Consider the following 22476-nt stretch of genomic DNA (forward strand, 5'->3'; position numbering starts at 1 on the left):
CATTATTTTATTATCATAACAGAAGGAGACGATGAGGCACCAAAAAAGGGGGACGGAGTTAATCCCAGTTGAAACAGAACCATTATGGCCCAGTAGATGCTGAAACTATGAGAGTGGGGATGGATACATGTCAGGTGAACATAATGTTGCACCTGACTCAAATTTGTTTTAACAGGAAGTTGAGCTGTTGCAACTGTTTCAGACAAATGAGGAGTGTAGAGGTGCTGTGGTGTTTGGAGGAGGGACTCCTTCAGTTAGAGAAGTGAGGCGTCACAAGTTCCTGGTTTCCAGTGAAGAAGAAGAGAGGCAGCAGTGAACCATCAGAGCCTCATCATGAAAGTCCGTCACACTCTGATCTGCTTCTTCTTCCTTTGTGAGTACATTCACTTGTTCTTTCTGTCACTCTCCTTCTTCAACATGTTTCTGTTGTTAAACATGATGATCAGAGTCAGCTATGAGTCACTTTCATGGACGCTTCTTCCATTCAAACTGCTTTTATTCATGATTTCATGGATGTGTTTGTGGCCAGTATGGACAGAAGAAACCATCACAGTGAGACATTCATGGACATGTTGCTGCTCACTTCAGGACTTGATAACATGTGAAACCATCGTTTCAAACACAGCTCATTACAAGTGTTTGTTACTTCCTCAGAATAAACTGGACAGTCAGTAAAATGTGGATGTGATACAGCACAATGGTGCAAACCTCTTCCTGTTCAGCCTCTTGGAGCAGAAAATAAAGAAAAATTGCAGAAGTTAAAAAGTGTGTGCAAATTCTAGTAGATTAAAGGACAGTAAAATGTTTTTATCTCTGTGCAGTTTGAAGAGTTGAATGAAAGAGCCGTAACAGAACTCAATGTAGATCTGGAAAAGAAAGAAACGAAAAGCAAAATAGTGAAATAGAAACGTCACCCTGCATCCTCAGCTCTTAATATTTGTGATCATGAAGCTGGGTTAAGCAGAGAGGTGATGATCAGTGACAGCTGTGTGGCTTCATGCTGAGAAAGAGCTCCACAGATGTGATGCTTGCTTTGAGTGTTGATGGAGAAGTTCAGAGAAGGTCAGAAGAAGCTTCACTGAGTCTTTATGGATCAGAGAAAGCAGATGATTGGCTGCTGAGAGAGGAGCTGTGGTGCTGCATGAGGAAGTATGTGAGGCTGGTGCAGGACATGTATGAGGACAGAGAGACGGTGGTGAGGTATACGACAGGAGTGACAGATGGGTCGGAAAAACATCAGGGATCTGCTCTGGTACATTTCCAGGCATTCCAGAGCACCTTTCAACAAAGTGCGTTGAATGCCAAGCAGGCATGACAAATCTGCGACCTTTGACCCCTTTGATCATAAGTTTCTTTTTGACAAATTATGGAATTGGGCTGGTATCTCTGACACGGCTCTCAGAAGGTTTTCATCGTACTTACAGAATGATGAAAGGAGAAACTTCTGAAGACAGCCTCTCCTGCATCAGTGCATGATATATATATATATATATATATATATATATATATATATATATATAATATTATATCAATTATATCAACTATTATATTCATGTATCTGCTAAGAACTTCAGATTTTTGACCAATATTTGATATTTGAACATCATTTAGGAGTTTTAAGAAAATCGAACCTCTTTCATTTGGAATTTTTCACACTTTATTTTCTCCTGCCTTGATTTTTGAAACTCACTGACTCACATCTCTCCACAACTCGTCTTCAGTTAGTCGAGACTGCAGCGGCAGCTCAACACACATCACCTCTATTCCTGCTTTCCCTGAACGGCTTCCAGTTATATTCAGAACTCACTTCATATTTTTATTAATAAGACACAAAGCCATACATGGTTAGCCATGTAACCAAGACAAAAGAGTCAAAAACTGTTAGCATTAATCCCACTAGCTTAATGCTAACATACAATGGAAATTCCCATAGACAGGCTAAGTCAGTTTGTGCGCTGCTACTAATCTAATCAGATGCCACTGACCAGTTTTTTGATACTGTTTTTGCCACAGAAGCAGGAGCAGGCCCACCTCCTCTTAGTGGAGCTGCTGCACTACAGCACCAGAAATCTGTCCTGAGAAGCCACAGCATGCATGACAACATAACAAGTCATCACTGAGAATGACCTGCAACAACAAAAAAATTATATTTGATTGAGTAAAATAAAAAGCGATTTATTGGAAAGGAGTGCCATTACTGACACTAAAGTCTCAGTGTGACTCTGTGTCTGTGTGTAAATGTTAAAATGCAGCTTAGTACAAATAATCAGTATTAATGGTTCATGTTTCCAGCAGCTCTGCAGGACGGACACACAAAGGTCACCAGTGCACAGATGCATTTTTATAGACTCGCTGGACAAAGCATCACGATTGAGTGCTACTTTTCTTCTTCTAAGAAGTGGAAGATCTTCTGCAAAGAAAAATGTGAAGAAGGAAATATTTTAATTGAAACGCAGCTCAACAGTAATCAACATGGCAGATACAGCACTGAATATAGATATGAACATAAATATATTTTGTCTGTAAGCATCAGAAGGCTCATCAAGTCTGACTCTGGACGGTACACCTGTGGTCTGGGACGATATCCATCTTCATACCAGTTCATACATTTTGGAATTGTTGTTGCTGAAGGTGAGTTTCAACTTTTTTTTGGAGTTTTGAATAAAATTTTCAGTATTTCTGCCTTTTGTGCAGATTTTTTTTGGTATATGAATTATTTATTGACTTAATGAAATATTATTAAGTCCCACATACTCTCTTTGTTTTTGTTTTTTTAAATCTAGAAACTGCAGAACTGAAAATCTCAATATAGGAAGTATCTGATAAGGCAAACAAAATAAGACAGGAGACGATTTCAGGCACAAAGGAAAACTAACATACAAAATACCACAGGAACATTTAACACACAGCTGAAACACACAGCTACATTTAGACACGGGTACAAAGGGCTACATTCAGAGTGTCCACACGTTCACTGACCCACACACAGCGCAACATCAGCGTTCACTACAGAGCAAAGTCAGAGAGCGGTTCCTGGGATGATGTGGAGTGTGAGAAATGAGGATCTAACACACAGAACACACAAAAGTGAGCTATTAATTTAACTGATCAAAGACCAAACATAAATCCAAAACAAAGTCCAAGAATGAAAATGATGAGACTAACTAGAAACAGAGAAACAGGGAGAATAGTACAATGCAACAAGGGATGCAAACTTAGGACACTGACAGAGGTGATGGGAAGTGAAAGAACAGCTAAATATGGAAACAGACATGTGACTAAACTAAGCTCAGAGGAAAGACTGAGAAGGAAAACACAGCAAACATCAAGTAAATACACAACATGAAAACATAGAAAATCCAAACTAAGAATCAGAGAATATTTAAAAATAAACTGAACTTAAAAGTCCAACAGCACAAAACTGAGTCAAAGACCCAGAACAATAAAATTTCAATTTCAATTTCAAAACTGCCTTTTTAAAATAAAAAAAATAATAATAAAAAAAAAAAAAAAAAAAAATATATATATATATATATATATATATATATATATATATATATATATATATATATATATATATATATATATATATATATATAAAACACCCAGCACGCCCCTGCGGGCGGTTTATCCTTCAAGCTCGGGTCCTCTACCAGAGGCCTGGGAGCTTGAGGGTCCTGCGCAGTATCTTAGCTGTTCCCAGGACTGCGCTCTTCTGGACAGAGATCTCCGATGTTATTCCCGGGATCTGCTGGAGCCACTCGCCTAGCTTGGGAGTCACCGCACCTAGTGCTCCGATTACCACGGGGACCACCGTTACCTTCACCCTCCACATCCTCTCGAGCTCTTCTCTGAGCCCTTGGTATTTCTCCAGCTTCTCGTGTTCCTTCTTCCTGATATTGCTGTCATTCGGAACCGCTACATCGATCACTACGGCCATCTTCTTCTGTTTGTCTACCACCACTATGTCCGGTTGGTTAGCAACCACCATTTTGTCCGTCTGTATCTGGAAGTCCCACAGGATCTTAGCTCGGTCATTCTCCACCACCCTTGGGGGCATCTCCCATTTTGACCTCGGGACTTCCAGGTTATACTCGGCACAGATGTTCCTGTACACTATGCCGGCCACTTGGTTATGGCGTTCCATGTATGCCTTGCCTGCTAGCATCTTGCACCCTGCTGTTATGTGCTGGATTGTCTCTGGGGCATCTTTACACAGCCTGCACCTGGGGTCTTGCCTGGTGTGATAGACCCCAGCCTCTATGGATCTTGTGCTCAGAGCTTGTTCTTGTGCTGCCATGATTAGTGCCTCTGTGCTGTCTTTCAGTCCAGCTTTGTCCAGCCACTGGTAGGATTTCTGGATATCAGCCACCTCCTCTATCTGCCGGTGGTACATACCGTGCAGGGGCCTGTCCTTCCATGATGGTTCCTCGTCTCCCTCCTCTTTCTTGGGTTTCTGCTGCCTGAGGTATTCACTGAGCACTCGGTCAGTTGGGGCCATCTTCCCAATGTATTCTTGGATGTTCGTTGTCTCATCCTGGACTGTGGTGCTGACACTCACCAGTCCCCGGCCCCCTTCCTTCCGCTTAGCGTACAGCCTCAGGGTGCTGGACTTGGGGTGAAACCCTCCATGCATGGTAAGGAGCTTTCTTGTCTTTATGTCAGTGGCTTCTATCTCCTCCTTTGGCCAGCCTATTACCCCAGCAGGGTACCTGATCACGGGCAGGGCGTACGTGTTGATAGCCCGGATCTTGTTCTTACCATTCAGCTGACTCCTCAGGACTTGCCTGACCCTCTGCAGGTACTTGGTGGTTGCAGCCTTTCTAGCGGCCTCTTCATGGTTCCCATTTGCCTGCGGGATCCCCAGGTACTTGTAACTGTCCTCTATGTCTGCAATGTTGCCTTCTGGTAGTTCAATCCCCTCAGTTCTGACTACCTTCCCTCTCTTTGATACCATCCGACTACACTTCTCCAGTCCGAACGACATTCCAATGTCATTGCTGTATATCCTGGTGGTGTGGATCAGTGAATCGATGTCTCGTTCACTCTTGGCATACAGCTTGATGTCATCCATGTACAGGAGGTGGCTGACAACTGCTCTGTTCCGTAGTCGGTATCCGTAGCCAGTCTTGTTAATGATCTCACTGAGGGGGTTCAGGCCTATGCAGAACAGCAGTGGGGACAGAGCATCTCCTTGGTAGATCCCGCACTTGATGGTGACTTGTGCTATGGGCTTGGAGTTGGCCTCTAGTGTTGTACGCCACATCCCCATTGAGTTCCTGATGAAGGCTCTTAGGGTCCCATTGATCTTGTACAATTCTAGGCATTCCAGTATCCAGCTGTGGGGCATTGAGTCATAGGCCTTCTTGTAATCAATCCAGGCAGTGCACAGGTTGGTCAGTCTGGTCTTGCAGTCTCGGCTGATTGTTCTGTCTACCAGTAGCTGGTGTTTTGCGCCTCTGGTATTCTTGCCAATTCCTTTCTGTGTCCCGCTCATGTATTGACCCATGTGCCTGTTCATCTTAGCCGATATGATGCCTGACAGGAGCTTCCATGTAGTACTGAGGCAGGTTATTGGTCGGTAGTTGGAGGGGACCAGTCCCTTCTTGGGGATCAGGACTGTCCGGCCTTCAGTTAGCCATTCCGGGTGTCTCTCGTTAACTAGCAGCTGGTTCATTTGTGCTGCCAGACGCTCGTGGAGTGCAGTCAGCTTCTTCAGCCAGTAGGCGGGAACCATGTCGGGCCCTGGTGCTGTCCAACTCTTCATACTGGAGACCCTTTCTTGGATATCTGCCACTGTGATGGTTACTGGACCCTGTTCAGGGAGGTCGCTGTGGTCTGCCCTCAGATCCTCTAGCCAGTGAGCATTGCCGTTATGGGTTGCATCCTTCTCCCATATGCTCTTCCAGTATTGCTCCGTCTCCAGCCTTGGTGGTGCTGTTCTCTTATTGTTCCCTTGCCACTGAGAGTACACCTTTGCTGGTTCTGTGGAGAACAGCTGGTTTATTCTCCTGCCTTCTATCTCTCTGGTGTACCTCCTCAAGCGGCTGGCCAAGGCTGTGAGTCTTTGCTTGGCAGTTTCCAAGGCCTCAGGTATGGACAGCTTGCTGTATTTCTTAGGCACCTTATTTGTCGCACCTTGCTGCAACTCCGTTAGTTGGCTAACCTCCCTCCGTGCTACTTTGATCTTGCCCTCTAGCCTCCTTCTCCATGGAGGGTACTGCCCCTTGTCGCTTTTCAACTTGTAGCCAAGCATCTCACTGATCACTGCTGCCGTATTGTAGATCAGCTTGTTAGTGTCGGTAATCGTGGTTGTAGGTATTGCCCGTAGTGCTGCATTAACATCATCTAGCAGACCTTCTGAGGGTACTTCACGTATACTTCACGTATATATATATATATATATATATGTAGAGAGAGAGAGAGAGAGAGAGAGAGAGGTGGTGACCAACCAGCTTACAGAAGTTTTACTCCCAACATTTTAAATAAATTCCATTCCTGAATTCACCAGATGCACTCCACTGAAACGGCTCTCCTTAGAGTTTCAAATGATATTTTAACACGTGGAGATATGAGTTACTATTTAAGTACTTTTGGATCTGTGTGCTGCCTCAGGCACAGCTGATCATAGAATACTGACTGCGAGACGTAGAGCATGCATGGGCATTTCTGGGTCAGCTCTTGACTGGTTATCTTCCTGTATCTGTCACAGGAGGTTTTTGGTTGCGGTTGCTCATTTTGTGTCCTCCTCCACTACCTTACCTTGTGGTCTGCTGCAGAGCTTGGTCATTAGAGCACTGAGGGTTTTAAAAGTAAAATGGGAGGCAGAGGTGCCTGTTAGACAAGCCTTTGGAGAAAGAATTATTCAGTTGGAGGTTACATTTTTGCTTTTATAAAAACTCGATTTAATTCACCGACTTTGTTGTAAAATAAATGTAATTAAAACAAAACTGAAGCGCATGAAAAATCCAGCTAAAGAAAATGTTTATGTTTGAAATGTTAATGAAACCCTGCTGGATGTTAACTCCTCTATGGTTCGTGATGGGGTGGCTGTGGCTCAGGAACAGATCATCTACTAATCAGAAGGTTGGTGGTGCAATCATGCCAGTCTGCGTATCACATACCTTTTGGTACTAACCACAAGATGCTCCATCAGAGTATGAACGTGTGTGAATGTTGGATAGAAACCATCATAGAAAAAAGAGCTGGTGTGAATGTGAAAAGTTGTATAAAGTAAAAAAGTGCCACATAAGAGCCTGTCCATTTACAAAAGTGCTCCTCCTGTTATAGAAACAGCAGAATCTTCTTACCAAGCTCAAACACTAAATCATATAAGAGCAGGATGTCAATGAGTTTTCACAGCAGCACAAATAAATCACTGTGTCATGAACCATCTGTGATGCTGAGGCACAGTCTGCTGTGGCTAATATTCTAGCTCACCACACGGCACGCTCAGAAACACTCGCAGCTCTCATTTCCTCAGCTCTGGTTAATCAGACCTCCAGAAGTACTCACACTCACATACTGATGTTTAGGAAGGAGGTCTTTGACTGTTCCAGTCACAGACTGGTTGAACTGGGCAGCTCCCAGTGTAACTGTGGGTCAAACTGGAGTTACTCTGATCAGACTGCATCATCTTCAGCACAGATAGTAACTATAGATAGTTTGTCTCTTTAACAGCACTGCTGGATGGAAACGATCCTGCTCAGCTGAAACACTTCGATAAAGAAACTGGAAGCTCTCTCACAGTCGGATGTTCCTTTGAACACTCTACAAGGAGGAAGTACTTCTGCAGGGGAGAATGTGAAAGAGATGGGATTTTAATTGAGACTCGGGGTGCCAGAGCTCAGAGAGACAGATACAGTGCTGAATATGAAGAAGAATCTGGTACAAGTGGTATTCTGTATGTGACCATTAAACAGCTGAGGGAGTCTGACTCAGGACGGTACAGATGTTACCTAGACACATCCTTTAGTACTGATCCATACAGAGAGTTTGAGATTACTGTCACAGAAGGTGAGTTTCTATACAAATTCATTCATGAATCTGGAGAATTAAAGGAAATTTGTATTTGTCTCTGACAGCTGCTAACGTTTGGTTTCCATCCATCCTCATCCGCTTTGTCCGGGGGTGGGTCGCGGGGGCAGCAGCCTAAGCAAAGAGGCCCAGACCTCCCTCTCCCCAGCCACCTCCTCCAGCTTATCCGGGGGAATACCAAGGCGTTCCCAGGCCAGCCGAGAGATATAATCTCTCCAGCGTGTCCTGGGTCTGCCCCGGGGCCTCCTCCCGGTGGGACATGCCTGGAACACCTCACCCAGGAGGCGCCCAGGGGGCATCCTTGTCAGATGCCCGAACCACCTCAGCTGGCTCCTTTCGATGTGGAGCAGTAGCTGCTCTACTCTGAGCCCCTCCCGGATGGCCGAACTTCTCACCCTATCTCTAAGGGAGAGGCCAGCCACCCTTCGGAGGAAGCCCATTTCTGCCGCTTGTATCCGCGATCTCGTTCTTTCGGTCACTACCCACAGCTCGTGGCCATAGGTGAGGGTAGGGACGTAGACCGACCGGTAAATTGAGAACTTCGCTTTTACACTCAGCTCCCTCTTCACCACGACGGACCGGTGCAGCGTCCGCATTACTGCAGCTGCAGCCCCAATCCGTCTGTCGATCTCCGGCTCCCTTCTCCCATCACTCGCGAACAAGACCCCGAGATACTTGAACTCCTCCACTTGGGGCAGGAACTCATCCCCGACCCGGAGTGGGCACTCCACCCTTTTCCGGCTGAGAACCATGGCCTCAGATTTGGAGGTGCTGATCCTCATTCCCGCTGCTTCACACTCGGCTGCGAACCGTTCCAGTGCGAGCTGGAGGCCCTCACCCGATGAAGCCAACAGAACCACATCATCTGCAAAAATCAGAGATGAGATTCTGAGGCCACCAAAGCGAAAGCCCTCCGCCACTTGGCTGCGCCTAGAAATCCTGTCCATAAAAATTATGAACAGAACCGGTGACAAAGGGCAGCCCTGGCGGAGCCCATCACCCACCGGGAACGAGTCCGACTTATTGCCGGAAATGCGAACCAAGCTCTTGCAACGGTTGTATAGGGATCGAATGGCCCGTAGCAATGGGCCAGACACCCCATATTCCCGCAACACCTCCCACAGGACACCCCGAGGGACACGGTCGAATGCTTTCTCCAAGTCCACAAAACACATGTAGACTGGTTGGGCAAACTCCCATGCACCCTCAAGTATCCTGGAGAGGATAAAGAGCTGGTCCAGTGTTCCGCGACCAGGACGAAAACCGCATTGTTCCTCCTGTATCCGAGGTTCGACTAACGGACGAACTCCCCTCTCCAGCACCCTGGCATAGACTTTCCCAGGGAGGCTGAGGAGTGTGATCCCCCTGTAGTTGCAACACACCCTCCGGTCCCCTTTCTTAAAGATGGGGACCACCACCCTGGTCTGCCAGTCCACAGGTACTGCCCCTGATCTCCACGCAACATTGCAGAGGCGTGTCAACCAGGACAGCCCTACAACGTCCAGAGCCTTCAGGAACTCGGGGCGGACCTCATCAACACCAGGGGCTCTGCCACCAAGGAGTTGTTTAACTGCCTCAGTGACCTCGCCCCCGGAAATTGGCGGGTCATTCCCCTCATCCCCAGACTCTGCTTCCTCCTCGGAAGACGTGTCAGTGGGATTAAGGAGGTCCTCGAAGTATTCCTTCCACCGCCTGACAATTTTCTCAGTCGACGTCAGCAGCGCTCCGCCAGCACCGCTTTCCCCTCCTGAGACGCCTGACGGTTTGCCAGAATCTCTTCGAAGCAGTCCGAAAGTCTTTTTCCATGGCCTCTCCGAACTCCTCCCACACCCGAGTTTTTGCTTCAGCCACTGCCCGAGCCGCATTCCGCTTGGCCTGTCGATACCTGTCGGCTGCCTCCGGAGTCCCACAGGCTAACCAAGCCCGATAGGACTCCTTCTTCAGCCTAGTGGCTCCCTTCACCTCTGGTATCCACCATTTGGTTCGGGGATTACCACCACGGCAGGCACCAACCACCTTGCGGCCGCAGGTCAATGCAGCAGCTTCGGCAATGGAGACGCTGAACATGGTCCATTCGGGCTCAATGTCCCCAGTCTCCCTCGGAATGCTATTGAAGCTCTGCCGGAGGTGTGCGTTGAAGATCTCGCGGACTGGGGCCTCTGCTAGACGTTCCCAGCACACCCTCACTACGCGTTTAGGTGCACCAGGTCTGTCCAGCGTCTTCCCCCGCCACCTGATCCAACTCACCACCAGGTGGTGATCAGTTGACAGCTCAGCCCCTCTCTTTACCCAAGTGTCCAGAACATATGGTCGCAGGTCTGCTGATACGATTACAAAATCGATCATCGACCTACGGCCTAGAGCGTCCTGGTGCCACGTGCACTTATGGACACTCTTATGTTCGAACAGGGTGTTCGTTATGGCCAAACTGTGATTAGCACAGAAGTCCAATAACAAAGCACCGCTCGGGTTCAGATCAGGGAGGCCGTTCCTCCCAATCACGCCCCTCCAGGTCTCGCTGTCGTTACCCACGTGAGCATTGAAGTCTCCCAGCAGGACAACAGAGTCTCCAGGTGGAGCACCCTCCAGCACCCCCCCCCCCCCCCCAGGGACTCTAAGAAGGCTGGGTACTCTGAACTGCCACTCGGCGCATAAGCGCAGATGACAGTCAGGACCCGTTCCCCGACCCTAAGGCGCAGGGAACAAACCCTCTCGTCCACTGGGAAAAACCCCAACGTACCGGCAGCAAGCCGAGGGGATATTAGGATACCCACCCCAGCCCGCCGCCTCTCACCAAGGGCAACTCCAGACTGAGACAGAGTCCAGCCCCTCTCCAGGAGACTGGTTCCAGAGCCCAAGCCATGTGTAGAGGTGAGCCCGACTATATCTAGCCGGTACCTCTCAACCTCACGCACTAACTCAGGCTCCTTCCCCACCAGAGAGGTGACATTCCATGTCCCTATTGCCAGTCTTGGCAGCCGGGGGTCAGTCCGCCAGGGCCTCCGCTCCTGGCCGCCACCCAGCACACAATGCACCCGACCCCTATGGCGCCTCCTGCGGGTGGTGGGCCTGCGGGAGGATGGGCCCATGTCTCCTCTTCGGGCTGTGCCCGGCCGGGCCCCATGGACTAAGGCCCGGCCACCAGACGCTCGCCCTCGGGCACCCTCCCCGGGCCTGGCTCCAGGGCGAGGCCCCGGTAACCCTATCCCGGGCAGGGTAAACTGTTCCCTCGGTGTCCTTTTCATAAGGGTCTTATGAATCGCTCTTTGTCTGGTCCCTCACCCAGGGCCAATTTGCCATGGGAGACCCTACCAGGGGGCAAAAGCCCCCAGACAACATAGCCCCTGGGATCCCTGTGACACACAAACCCCTCCACCACGATAAGGTAGCGATTCAAGGAGGAGACGTTTGGTTTCCTTTTGTCTTTTCATGATGTTTATGTGTCAAATTGTTGTTATGTGTTGTTTTCTGTTGTTCGCCTCAAACACCTGAAAAAAAACATATGGCTGAACTTCTTTAGCAGTCCTCCCATCAGCCTCCACACCTCCATCAACTTTCACTGGAACCACTGAGCAGTCTGAGAGGACAGCATCTACAGGTGCGTCCATCCGCTGGGTTTGAGAGACAGAAGTCTCACTTAAAGCTTTCTGATGTTTCCTGTCTTTAAGTACAAATTTATATGCTTTAGTTGAAAAATACCACTGCAGTGTGTACAGAAAGTAAATCATGCCACAATATCTCCACCTTAAAGACATTATGTGATTTTTTTAACCAGTCCTCCCATCAGCCTCTGCGCCTCCATCAACTTTCACTGGAACCACTGAGCAGTCTGAGAGGACAGCATCTACAGGTGCGTCCATCCACTGGGTTTGAGAGACGGAAGATTTATAGACGTCCATACTTTAAGTGAATTTGTATCATTTGTATAATTTTGCTGTTATCTGCCACTAGGAACCAATCAGAAGTGAGTATGTCATGTAGACATGGTTTTATGCTCATACAGCATGACAGTCTGACCAAATTCTCCATGGAAGAAACTTGCATATAACTATACTGTACATGTGCACTCAGCTACCTTTACAGCCCACGTGAAGGGCTGGTGCTCACACTCATCAGGAGGTGTTTGTCTAAAATAACGTGTTGTTCTCATCAAACTGCTGCAGATGTGGTGCCGTTTGTGGGTCTGACTCTGGCTCTCATCATCATCCTGTTATCAGTGTCAGTGCTGATATTCTGCAAGAACAGATCCTCTAAACCAAAGGGTGAGACAGCCGGAAGCACTGACAGGCACACTCATCAAACTTCCTGTTTTCACAGAAAAGTGAACATTTTGTCAGACATCTCTTTGCATGTTGTAAGCTGTGTTCGAATCCTCCATCTGGCCTTCCTGTGCAGAGTTTGCAAGTTATCCCTCCAACAGGCTGACGACCTGTGCAAGGTGCACCACGCCTCCACCCTGTGGTAGCAGGGATACAGTCTGGGCCCTCTGCAAACCTGAATTGGACAAACTGATGGATGGAGTTTGAATATTCGGTTGAATTACAGTCTCTGATCATTCGTGTGAGCATGAATGTGGGCATGAGTGGTTTTCTGTCTCTCTGTGTGACGGACTGAGTACCTAACTGCAGTATAAACACTGTACTGATGTGTTTTTCAGATCCTCCTGTGGGAACTGAACACGCTGTTGTCACAGAGGTGAGGCTGAAGGACTTGTAGACTCAGCACCGATGTTTGTGAAACCAGCTGATATTAGATTTCCTCTTCTTCTCCTGTAGACCAACACAGTGTATGAGAATATCCGAGCAGAGGGCAGACACAGCAGATCTCCTCCTGACTCTCATGCCAAATACACCAAACCAACCAATGATGACCACAGCTTGGTCACAGCAGCCACTTCTCAGCACAAAGTAAGAAAACACTTTCTGTATTCACGGAACAAACAGTTGTATCTGAGAAAAGATTCACATTTGTGATAAATATGAAGACGATATCATCAGTGTCACGTTGAAAAGCACAAAGTAAGTTTAAAGAATCCAGATCGTTATTTCAGATCAATAACCTGATGGGGGGATGCTGGATGCTGTAACCAGGTCTTGGATCAAAGGTCCGATCCTGTGACCTCTAACAACACAGCACACAGAGGAGCTGATATTCTGATATTTGTGGCGCCTGCTTCCAGTGAACACAAAGTCTTGGACTACTTTGTGAAAATGGTCTCAGATCAATTTAAAACATTACCTGTAATAAACAATTTTATTTTTTATTTTTTTCAGACTGAAGACGACTCGAGCAAACTCACCTACTCCGTGGTGACTTTTTCCAAGAAGAGCAGTGACTCTGCCAACAGCACGTCCCGCAGTAACACCAGTGACGTTATCTACTCCGAGCCTCGGGTTAACGCGAGCCACTCCGGAGGTGATCCGTTGTACTCTACTATAGCCTAGCTTTAGCTCCTGAGACAGGACAGGTAATGTTTGTCATGCTGTTGCACACACAGCACGCTCCTTTGTTTCAGTTCGTCAGTTGCCACAAGACAACTGACCATCATGTGCATCATAACCTGAGACTGCTGGGTGCTATAGAGTACACGCTGTACATCATACTTCATCGTTTTGCTGCATCAGTCTGCCGCTCTGAGTTAATTTGTGTTTAAGGGTTAGGGTTATGATAACATGCATGAACTGTATCTTCTTCGACCTCGTGTCTCTATTGTTGTTTAAGACGTGTTTTTGGGGTTTAAATGATTAAACAATTTCTAAACAATGATATCTTTTGTAGTTTGGAGGCTAAACAGTCTTTGTGAGGTTGTTTTAACCTTTTCATTTGTATCATGAGTAACCTTTGCAGCATTTTTATTTGCATTTGGTCGCACTCCATTTTTATTTATCCACTGTCTGCCTGATGATGCTTGTTTGAGTTGTTTCTGCTCTAATCTGAGTCCCTTAAGAATATTTTCAAAAACAAAACATGAAGAAGAAACTGCACAGGTGCAGAAGTTCCCGTTGCAATACGAGGAAGTCAAAATCGTATGCAGGTTTATGTTTTTACAGCACTTTGAATAGAATAGAATAGAATAGAATAGAATAGAATAGAATAATCCTTTAATTGTCCCACAAGGGGAAATTTGGTTGTAACAGCAGCCAGAAAGACACATATACAACAAACAGGACACAGGACAGAAACATGCACAATTTTTCTTACATATTTACATTAAGGACAGTGGTTACTATAAACAGAGTACTGTACAGTTATTCAATTAAATAAAAATAACTACAGATAAGAAGCAAACCAGGTTGTAGTGCGAAGCGGTTGATTAAAACAGTTTAAACAGATTTGAACAGTTAAGTGTAATTCAGTTTGCAAACAGAATATTTTAAGTGTTTTTTACAAAGTTATTAATAATTAAGAAGAACAGATTTAATGACAGTGCCATACAGGAACTAATGTACCATGGAAGTACACCTAATATATAATATACTTAGCAAACAGGCACTTGGATTATATTTTATAACAGTTCCCAGATATGTACCCATGTTTCGCTGCTCGACCCGCAGCGCTGAAGTTCCTTGGATCTGACCATCACCTCTCTGCCTGCTGATGTCATCACTGGAAACCTGTGATGTGAGATGTGAACTGGGTTGGTAGTTTGAGTCTCTTCTGGCCTGAGCTTATTTGATGTTCTGCTTCTCTCAGCTGAAAACAGTTTGCATCCACACTTGTGTTTTTGTTTTTTTTTATTTGAACACATCATAAATTTCATGGAAGTCTGTAGTTTACAAAAAAATAACCTCATCCTAATCCAAATATAACCAGCTGCTTCAATTAAAAATATTTGTGGTATTGAAGGGGGAAGAGGAGACTTTAAACACATCCAAGATGAGACTGACGTGACCTTGTTGGTTCTGCAAAATGATTCAGGTCTTAGTGGTTGTGTTCCTGACTAGGATAGAAGAAGAGCAGCAGACAGCGGACAGAATTCCAGAGGGAAAGTGAGCACTTCAGGTGAGTCGCAGGTAAGTTCTGCAACCTACCTGAGTCAAACAGCCACAGTCAGTAAGTTAAACTCCTTGTAGAGATGCAGGTTAGAGAAGTTGGGAATATCTGACAGGCTTCAGCCAACGAACTGAGCAAACAAGAACAGAGAGACACGAACAAAATACGCAGTTAGAAAGGAGGCGTGTTTACCACCATCACAGAGACAGCAGCAGAACCAGCCGGTCCTTGAATACCAAGAAATCATTCAACAATGCACAGCAGGCATAGAAGACCCGAGAAAAGACTCCACCTACAGGTCGACCTGCAAGGACACACCAGCCACATCTCCACCCGAGAGCAACAGCAACAGGAAAAAACCCACAGGCTGTGGGCACCGTAATAAATTATTATCCACAACCTGAATCTGGACGTTCAGCTTCCTGTTTTTGATATTCCCACACAGGAGGCTCATGACAGAAAACCACAAAGTTTAATATGAGAATGTGAAGATACCGTCTTCTAGTTTCTTCTTTTTTAAGATGTGGCCAAAGAAAAACCTAATCAGGTCACTGGCGAACTACTGAGGGTTACTCAGTGGTTCGCCAGTGACCTGATGGATGTCAAAGATTAACTGCGTGCTGCCAGACAAAAGTAAAAAAAGAAGTATTTATTTCTCCTCTTTCAAGAAAAAATAAAAGAGGAACCAGACAATGTGCCGTTTCAGTTGCATCACAAACCACAAGTTTCTGTGTGACTTTACCGAAGACCATGAGAGGAAGAAACGGGGAAGTGAGACAAAGAAAGGCTTTAAAAAGTTTCAGTGTTAATTTAAATGTTGAATATCAGCATTTTTGAAAGGCTGCTTTGATAAAGTTAGGACATATATGTATAAATATCCTAGTTCAGTCTATTCTTCTGTATATAAGATTACAGAGATTATTATAATCCTCATCATCATCACCATCATCTCCGTAAGCTGTAATAATATTAATAAGATGCAGTTCCTGTAATGTCCACTAGAGGCTCCAGCAGCGGAAATAAACCTGTTTCCCTCCATTACAAAGGGCTTCGTGTGAGCATCAGTACAGGGTGAGCAGGCTGACACAATCTCACATCCACACATGCAGCCAGTTTAGAATAACCAGTTATAAAAACAAAGACATGCTGAGATGTTCTGAACATCTCTACTCGGGGGTAGTGGAGATATTGAACAAAGGATGATGAAGATGGAAAAGAGGAAGACCACAGAGGAGGAGGATGGATAGTGAGCAGGGTGATGTGACAGGGGAGGATGCTGGATGGAGGCTGATGATTCTCTGTGCCTACATCAGTGTGACACTTTAGAAAGTTGATGAGATTTTTACAACAGAAGATGTTTTTACTGTATTTCTAAGAAAGGAAGAAATCTAATTCTGGATTTTATCATTTAAGACGCCCGCTCTCACTCCGAGGTGCACTATAATGACGATCTGTCAAGGAACACGCAAGGTGATCGTCTGCGTTCTTACGCTACCCGCTGGGTTATGGATGAAATCCAGTAGAATGACACTCCCGCGGTAATCCACGTTCCAGCCATGTATTCTGTGTGCAGTGCTTTAACTTACCACCAGATGGCACTGTTCACTGTGACATCTAAAGGACGAGGCCCAGCAAAGAGTAGATGACCTTTGCTCACGTGGAAACAGGCAGCAGCAGTGGTACAATCTGCTCACAGTCTCCAGTAAAATAATCATTTCAAAAACAGATGGCTCTTGTTATTTATCAGAATGTTTTTATGGCATCAGTGCTTCTCATAGCCCAGGTTCAGGGTTTATTGTTTATGGTTCATCACGCGCTTGTGCTCTTCCCTCAGGTGTAGCTGATCTATCCTGATGAACTGGGAACCAAAGAAAGTGAGCAGGAAGTTGTGCTGCCTCTTTTCACACTCACTTGTTTTCAGTGTGCATGGTTGTCCTGTTTATGGAAACATCACCGTGGTAACTTGTGCTGCAGATGTATCCTGCTCTGTCGCAGAATAGATTTGAGATTACGACATCAGCACATAAGAACGTCTTCCATTGGTTCTCTGGAATCTCAAGAATGGCATCAGCAGAGCTCAGAGGTACAAAGAGGGTCCACAGTTTGTAGAGACTGTCTAAAGTCACAAAAAACCACTGACTCAAAATAATTAATGAACAAGTCACATGCTTTTTTGATTTTGAGCATGTTAGCTTAGACATGCCACTCTTCTGCAAATAGACATGTTCATGTCTGTGACTGGTCATATGCTGTAGACTCCACCTCTAATCATAGGCGGTGATATTAACAAACACACGACAGACACATGAATTCACTGACCGTCAGTAATGAAAAGAAACGACTGCTGCATATTCAGTCTGTCTCGTTAATGTGATTGCTGAAGGTGTGAGAGTGCACTGATGCTTCATCGGTGCATCATGAGGAAGACGTTGTTTAAAAGATCAAGGTCAAAGGTAAATGGCTGCAAATAACTTTGTTGTTCACAAAGCTTGTGCATATGATTTTAAAATTGACAATTTATATTTACATTTAAGGTTATGACATATGATTCAATAAACATGTTTGTGGTTGTTACAGTAAAAAAAATCACTTTTTCTACTCTGATTTTATGTTTTTTGTCTGATTTTAGATCAGTTGTGTTACTACAGTAGTCAAAATGAAAGCATGACTGCAGATTCAGACACGTGAGGTTGTGCTGATGAGACCAAACAAGACAAAGTAAATCGTTTTTAAAGGTGAAATGTGGAGGAAACATCAGAAGTAGTTAAAAATGGCGATTACACCCTGGACCCCAGAGGGTTAAAATGTTTTTTTCTGCTTCAGCAGACGCAGAATTCATAATCCTGATGGTCTGATTGCTTTACAGGATTTATTGTAATAGAATAAAACTTTAACCTTTATTCATCTTTTCACTTTTTCCTTTGATCACATCTACATCAGTGCTGCTCCTCAGCTTCTGCTGTCTTTTAAAATTCTGACATTATTCTCTCTGTTGCACTTCAGCCTCACACTTCGGATGACAGGACGTCTTTAATCCCAGTGTGTGTGTGTGTCTGTGTGTGTGTGTGCACACGTGCTGCAGGTTGTTGGTGTTCTGTATTGAGAGGTTGAGTCGCAATTACAGTAAACAGTATCCACACAGAAAGCGTGTGTGTGTGTGTGTGTGCGTGTGTGTGTGTGTGTGTGTGTGTGTGTGTGCGTGTGTGTGTGTGTGCGTGCGTGCGTGTGTGTGTGTGTGCATGTGTGTGTGTGTGTGCGTGTGTGTGTGTGTGTGTGTGCGTGCGTGCGTGCGTGTGTGTGTGTGTGTGTGTGTGTGTGTGTGTGTGTGTGCATGTGTGTGTGTGCGTGCGTGCGTGTGTGTGTGTGTGTGTGTGTGTGTGTTTTAATGACATGTCCCAGACAATGCCAGACATGAGACAAGGACATGAGAGGGAATGATCCTCGTCTGTTGTATTGATCTTTGACTCTTAACCATCAGCTCTCAGACGCACACACACACACACACACACGCACACACACACACACACACACACACGCACTTGCAGGTTAAGCGAATTAAGCAATAGAGGACATGAAAATGGAGGAAGGCTATGGAAGTCGGGGGGAGGAGGGGACAAGCTGAAGCTGCAGGAGGTGGAGGAGATAATGGGCCCGCTGTCTGCTTGAGAGGAAACTCAATTTTCTGAGCAGAAGGAGATCAGAAGATGAAAATGAAAGAGGGGGAATCTGGAAATACCCTGGTTTTTGTCTAAAGAGCAGTTTGGATGGTGCTCACACTTTCACTGCGGTTCAGCCGTGTAGCAGCACTGCTCTATACAGCACTGTGTCAGCCTGTGAACAAACAGACATCGAAAACTCTGAGAATAAATATTCATAACTTTGGTCGTTCTCTCGCTTAAGCTCCTTTAAATCCGGTCAGTTTGTGATTTACTGTAACTGTGTGCACAAAGGGATGCATAACGAAGGCTCAGCCTGCTCAGGTCCAGTCTCATCACTATTAAGTTAAACTTTTATTAAACATTAGCTCAGATAAAACATATTTAAAACATATATAAGTATTAGTATAATATTGTATTGCTGTAGAATCTTTACCTTACAAAATAAAGCGCCTTCAGGTGACTGTTGTTGTGATTTTGGTGCCATATAAATAAAACTGAATTGTAATTGATTTAAATTAAGCAGTGAGGCATCTTCCTGCAGCTCAGCTGGACCTGCTGTTGGCTCATGTAGCACAATATGTACTTTATTATTATTATTTAGTCTGAATAGTGAGTGTAAGCACCTTCACACTATAACGAGCACGAGGACGGTGCTCATTTACGTTTGCCTCGTAATGGAATATGAAATGCTCTGTCACTCGTTTCATCAGTAAGCTGACTGTACTTCATTATTATTTCAGCATTAACAGAGCAGGCTGAGAGGAAGAAAGGCCTTTTCAGTATTAAAATGAATATATTAAACTTCTGGAAATCACCTTTTATTTTTATCATGTCTGCATGTTTGCATCTGAGAATTTAAACCTGGAAACTTGAAGTTTGTTTTCTGAAACTTGCTGTGATACAAAAACTGTCCAGTTCCCTTTTCTTAGAAAGAGACATGCTTCTTGTGTTTTTCTTCTTTAACACACAGTTAAGGAATGAAAAGGTTAAATCTAATCATCAGCTGCTGGACAGTAAATTACAATAGAAATTATTCTGAAATACCCCAAATTTGCTAAAGCAGTTTCTGTGACATCTGTTTGTACCCGAGGCTGTGACACACATGCAGGTCCAAACACTGTTCAAACAGGTGTTCCCTGACAAAACTTTGTGTGTATGTTTTAGATGGTATTGAAAAGGCCAGCTAGCTTTGTGCAGTCTTTGCTGTGTCTCAGCTTTTTTTACCTCCCTTCTTAGATTTGCTGTTTTGACTGCATACACATATTCCCAGTTAAATACAGCTACATGAAGTGATTTACGAGTATGGTGTAACCATATAGAACAAAAGGTTGTGCGTTGGAGGTCGTCGTCCTGGCTGCGCAGCACAGAGGGAGGGACCATCAAACACGTTATCCTGACAGCTAACTGAAGCCTGGTTCCTGATGTGCTCAGTTTCAGTTTTTCTCAACACTTCTCTGTGCAGATTCTACAGGAAATGCTACACAAGTACGTGTGTGCAATGAGTGCTACCAAAGAATGTAACAGAAGAATAATCCAAACTTTAACATGTCTCGCACTTTACCTTCAACAGTCCTGTAGGACATAATGACTTCCTCTCTTTCCTTGCATCACTCAGTTTGCTGACTTCATGTGAGGAGTCTCTGCTTACCTTGCTTTCTGTCCTTGATACACTTTGTGACCAATGGGGGCTCGTCCGGGATTGGTAAGGTTACAATTTGCCTCACAACGTGACATTTTCACAGGACCATACATGTAGCCTGAGTAAAAAGCAGACCTGCACCGTACTCAACCTCACTGAGTGCATGAATCACGTAGAAATCAGAAATGCGTTGCTTATGTGTGCTTTTGTGTGTGCTTGTGTAGCTTTTATGCTATTTAATGTCAGTTATTTTAGCTTTTTATTACATTTCTGCGTTTTAGTCTGGTTGTTAAAGAGGAGGATCTCATGCTGCAGGCTTAATAATGCTCAGGCCTCTTCAAAGCAGGTTTTTCTTTTCTTTTAAATGTTTTTGTGGGTTTTGCAGATTGTTTGACTGATGATTTGTGTTTTATATTAAGCTGTCGGAGAGCTATGGAGAAGAGCACAACAACGATGAGACACAAAGAAACACTAACCGATCACTGTTTCATCATATCCATCTTCCTGCTAAAGAAAACCACTTAAAAAACTGACGCCTGGTCCCGTCCATCTGTCCTCTCACATCCTTCTTTCTGTATTTATCTTTCACACACAAACACACACAGAGAAAGTGTGGGCGTGTTTTGGATGCCTGCTCTGTTTGGCAGTTAACAAAATGTCACATGGATGTCACTGGGTTTTATAATCTGGATACCAGAGAACATAATCTCCATTCTAATTATGAGAGGAGGAAAAGAAGGAGGAGCAGAGCGGGAAGGCATCTGGACAGACTGGAAGGAGATGGAAGAAGCACAATGTGAGCTGCTGTTGGTGGTGAGTTCAGGGGCGGTACTGCTCTGTTATGTCACACATTTTTCAGGGTTTTAAAGGGAGTGGGCCTTTTAACTATGACATAGCCAATTTACCCAAAGACATAATAAACTAAAACAAGATAAATTATTTAAAGAGCTGAAGATTAACAACAAGTTTTAACTTTAAAACCTGCATTAAGCAGAAGAAATTACATAAAATCACTTAAACTACAGATTCTAGTGTAATCACAGTCAAGCAGAGTTAATCCTGCTTCCAGAGACAATAACCACCAGCAGCCAGAATAAAAAATAAAACTAATAAAACAACAACAGTAGATTCACTTTGTTGTGTTTTCATGAGACAAGCACGCCTCTGATTGGTTGCCCTAACAGGACGCCACTGACATGCGTAACACAATTTCACCCACCAATTTGTTGACTTGATGTCTGCAGTCACATTTATCTACAGTTATCAGTAAACAATACAAACCTTTGTTAGAGGCTTGTGACATAAGTCCCAACGATGCCACCGGACTAACCCACGGTCATATGGTCACACTGGCTCAGGTCGAAAATGCTTCAGTCTTTAAACCTGCTGAGTTCATGCAAAGCAAGAACCAGCTGCTATTTCACCGAGGGCACTGCTCGTATTCAAGCTTTAGCAAGAAACTCACTTTCAGGACCCTGAAGATGGAAATTACTAATTAATCAGTTCAGTTCAGTTTCTATTCATTAGTGTAGCTGAACTTAAAGGGTCATATTCTCCCTCTTCTGTCCTGCAATTCTGAATAGTGCTCCAAAAAAAGAAAGGGAAGAAGAAGAATATAATAACTCTAATTTCATGGATCCATCCATTATCTTCAATTTTTCCATTTCAGGGTTTAGGGGCTTTGATCGATCTGGTCTAAAATATCATAATTCAAAAAAAAATTTAATAATTTTTAAAAAATCTAAAATATTTACCCAAACTGTAAGGCTTCCCTCTCTAATGGACCAGTGTACTGGCAAACAAACATCTCTTATTGAACTATAGGAAGCTTTTATAATGAGCTTGTGCTTCTGTGATTCAGCCATTAGCAGCATTAATGGATATAAGGAATATAAATATAAATATAAAAGACAGAGAGTATGGAGAGGTAAAAATAGGGGATGGGGGGGGGCTTTGAGGTAAAGAGGAAGGGAGGGGCAGGAGGTATATGGAGAGAGAGAGAGGGAGAGAGAGAGACTACAATAAAAAGGCTGATGTCATCTCTGTGAAGCAGCCAATCCGAGAGCAGCAGAGAGGGAAGGAGGGAGGGAGAAGAGGCAGAGCTCAGAAGGGTGTGTTTTCTGTACCACTGCAGCATCAGTGCAAAAA

The 22476-nt window shown here is 44.7% G+C and overlaps 1 protein-coding gene across 1 annotated transcript; it reads left to right on the forward strand.

The window, feature by feature from the left end:
- The first annotated feature begins 333 nt into the window (after positions 1 to 333).
- On the forward strand, positions 334 to 13481 carry LOC146611457 (uncharacterized). The gene is made up of 9 exons (XM_085344865.1): positions 334 to 373; positions 2293 to 2631; positions 7681 to 8016; positions 11558 to 11635; positions 11813 to 11887; positions 12201 to 12299; positions 12695 to 12732; positions 12813 to 12944; positions 13311 to 13481. Exons 1-9 carry the CDS (start codon positions 334 to 336, stop codon positions 13479 to 13481), a joined length of 1308 nt encoding a protein of 435 aa, XP_085200991.1.
- The last annotated feature ends 8995 nt before the right edge of the window (positions 13482 to 22476 follow it).

This window comes from Diplotaxodon limnothrissa, linkage group LG20, assembly GCF_057381915.1.
Source record: "Diplotaxodon limnothrissa isolate DT_005_m linkage group LG20, D_limnothrissa_male_GT1.1, whole genome shotgun sequence".
Classification (NCBI taxonomy): domain Eukaryota; kingdom Metazoa; phylum Chordata; class Actinopteri; order Cichliformes; family Cichlidae; genus Diplotaxodon; species Diplotaxodon limnothrissa.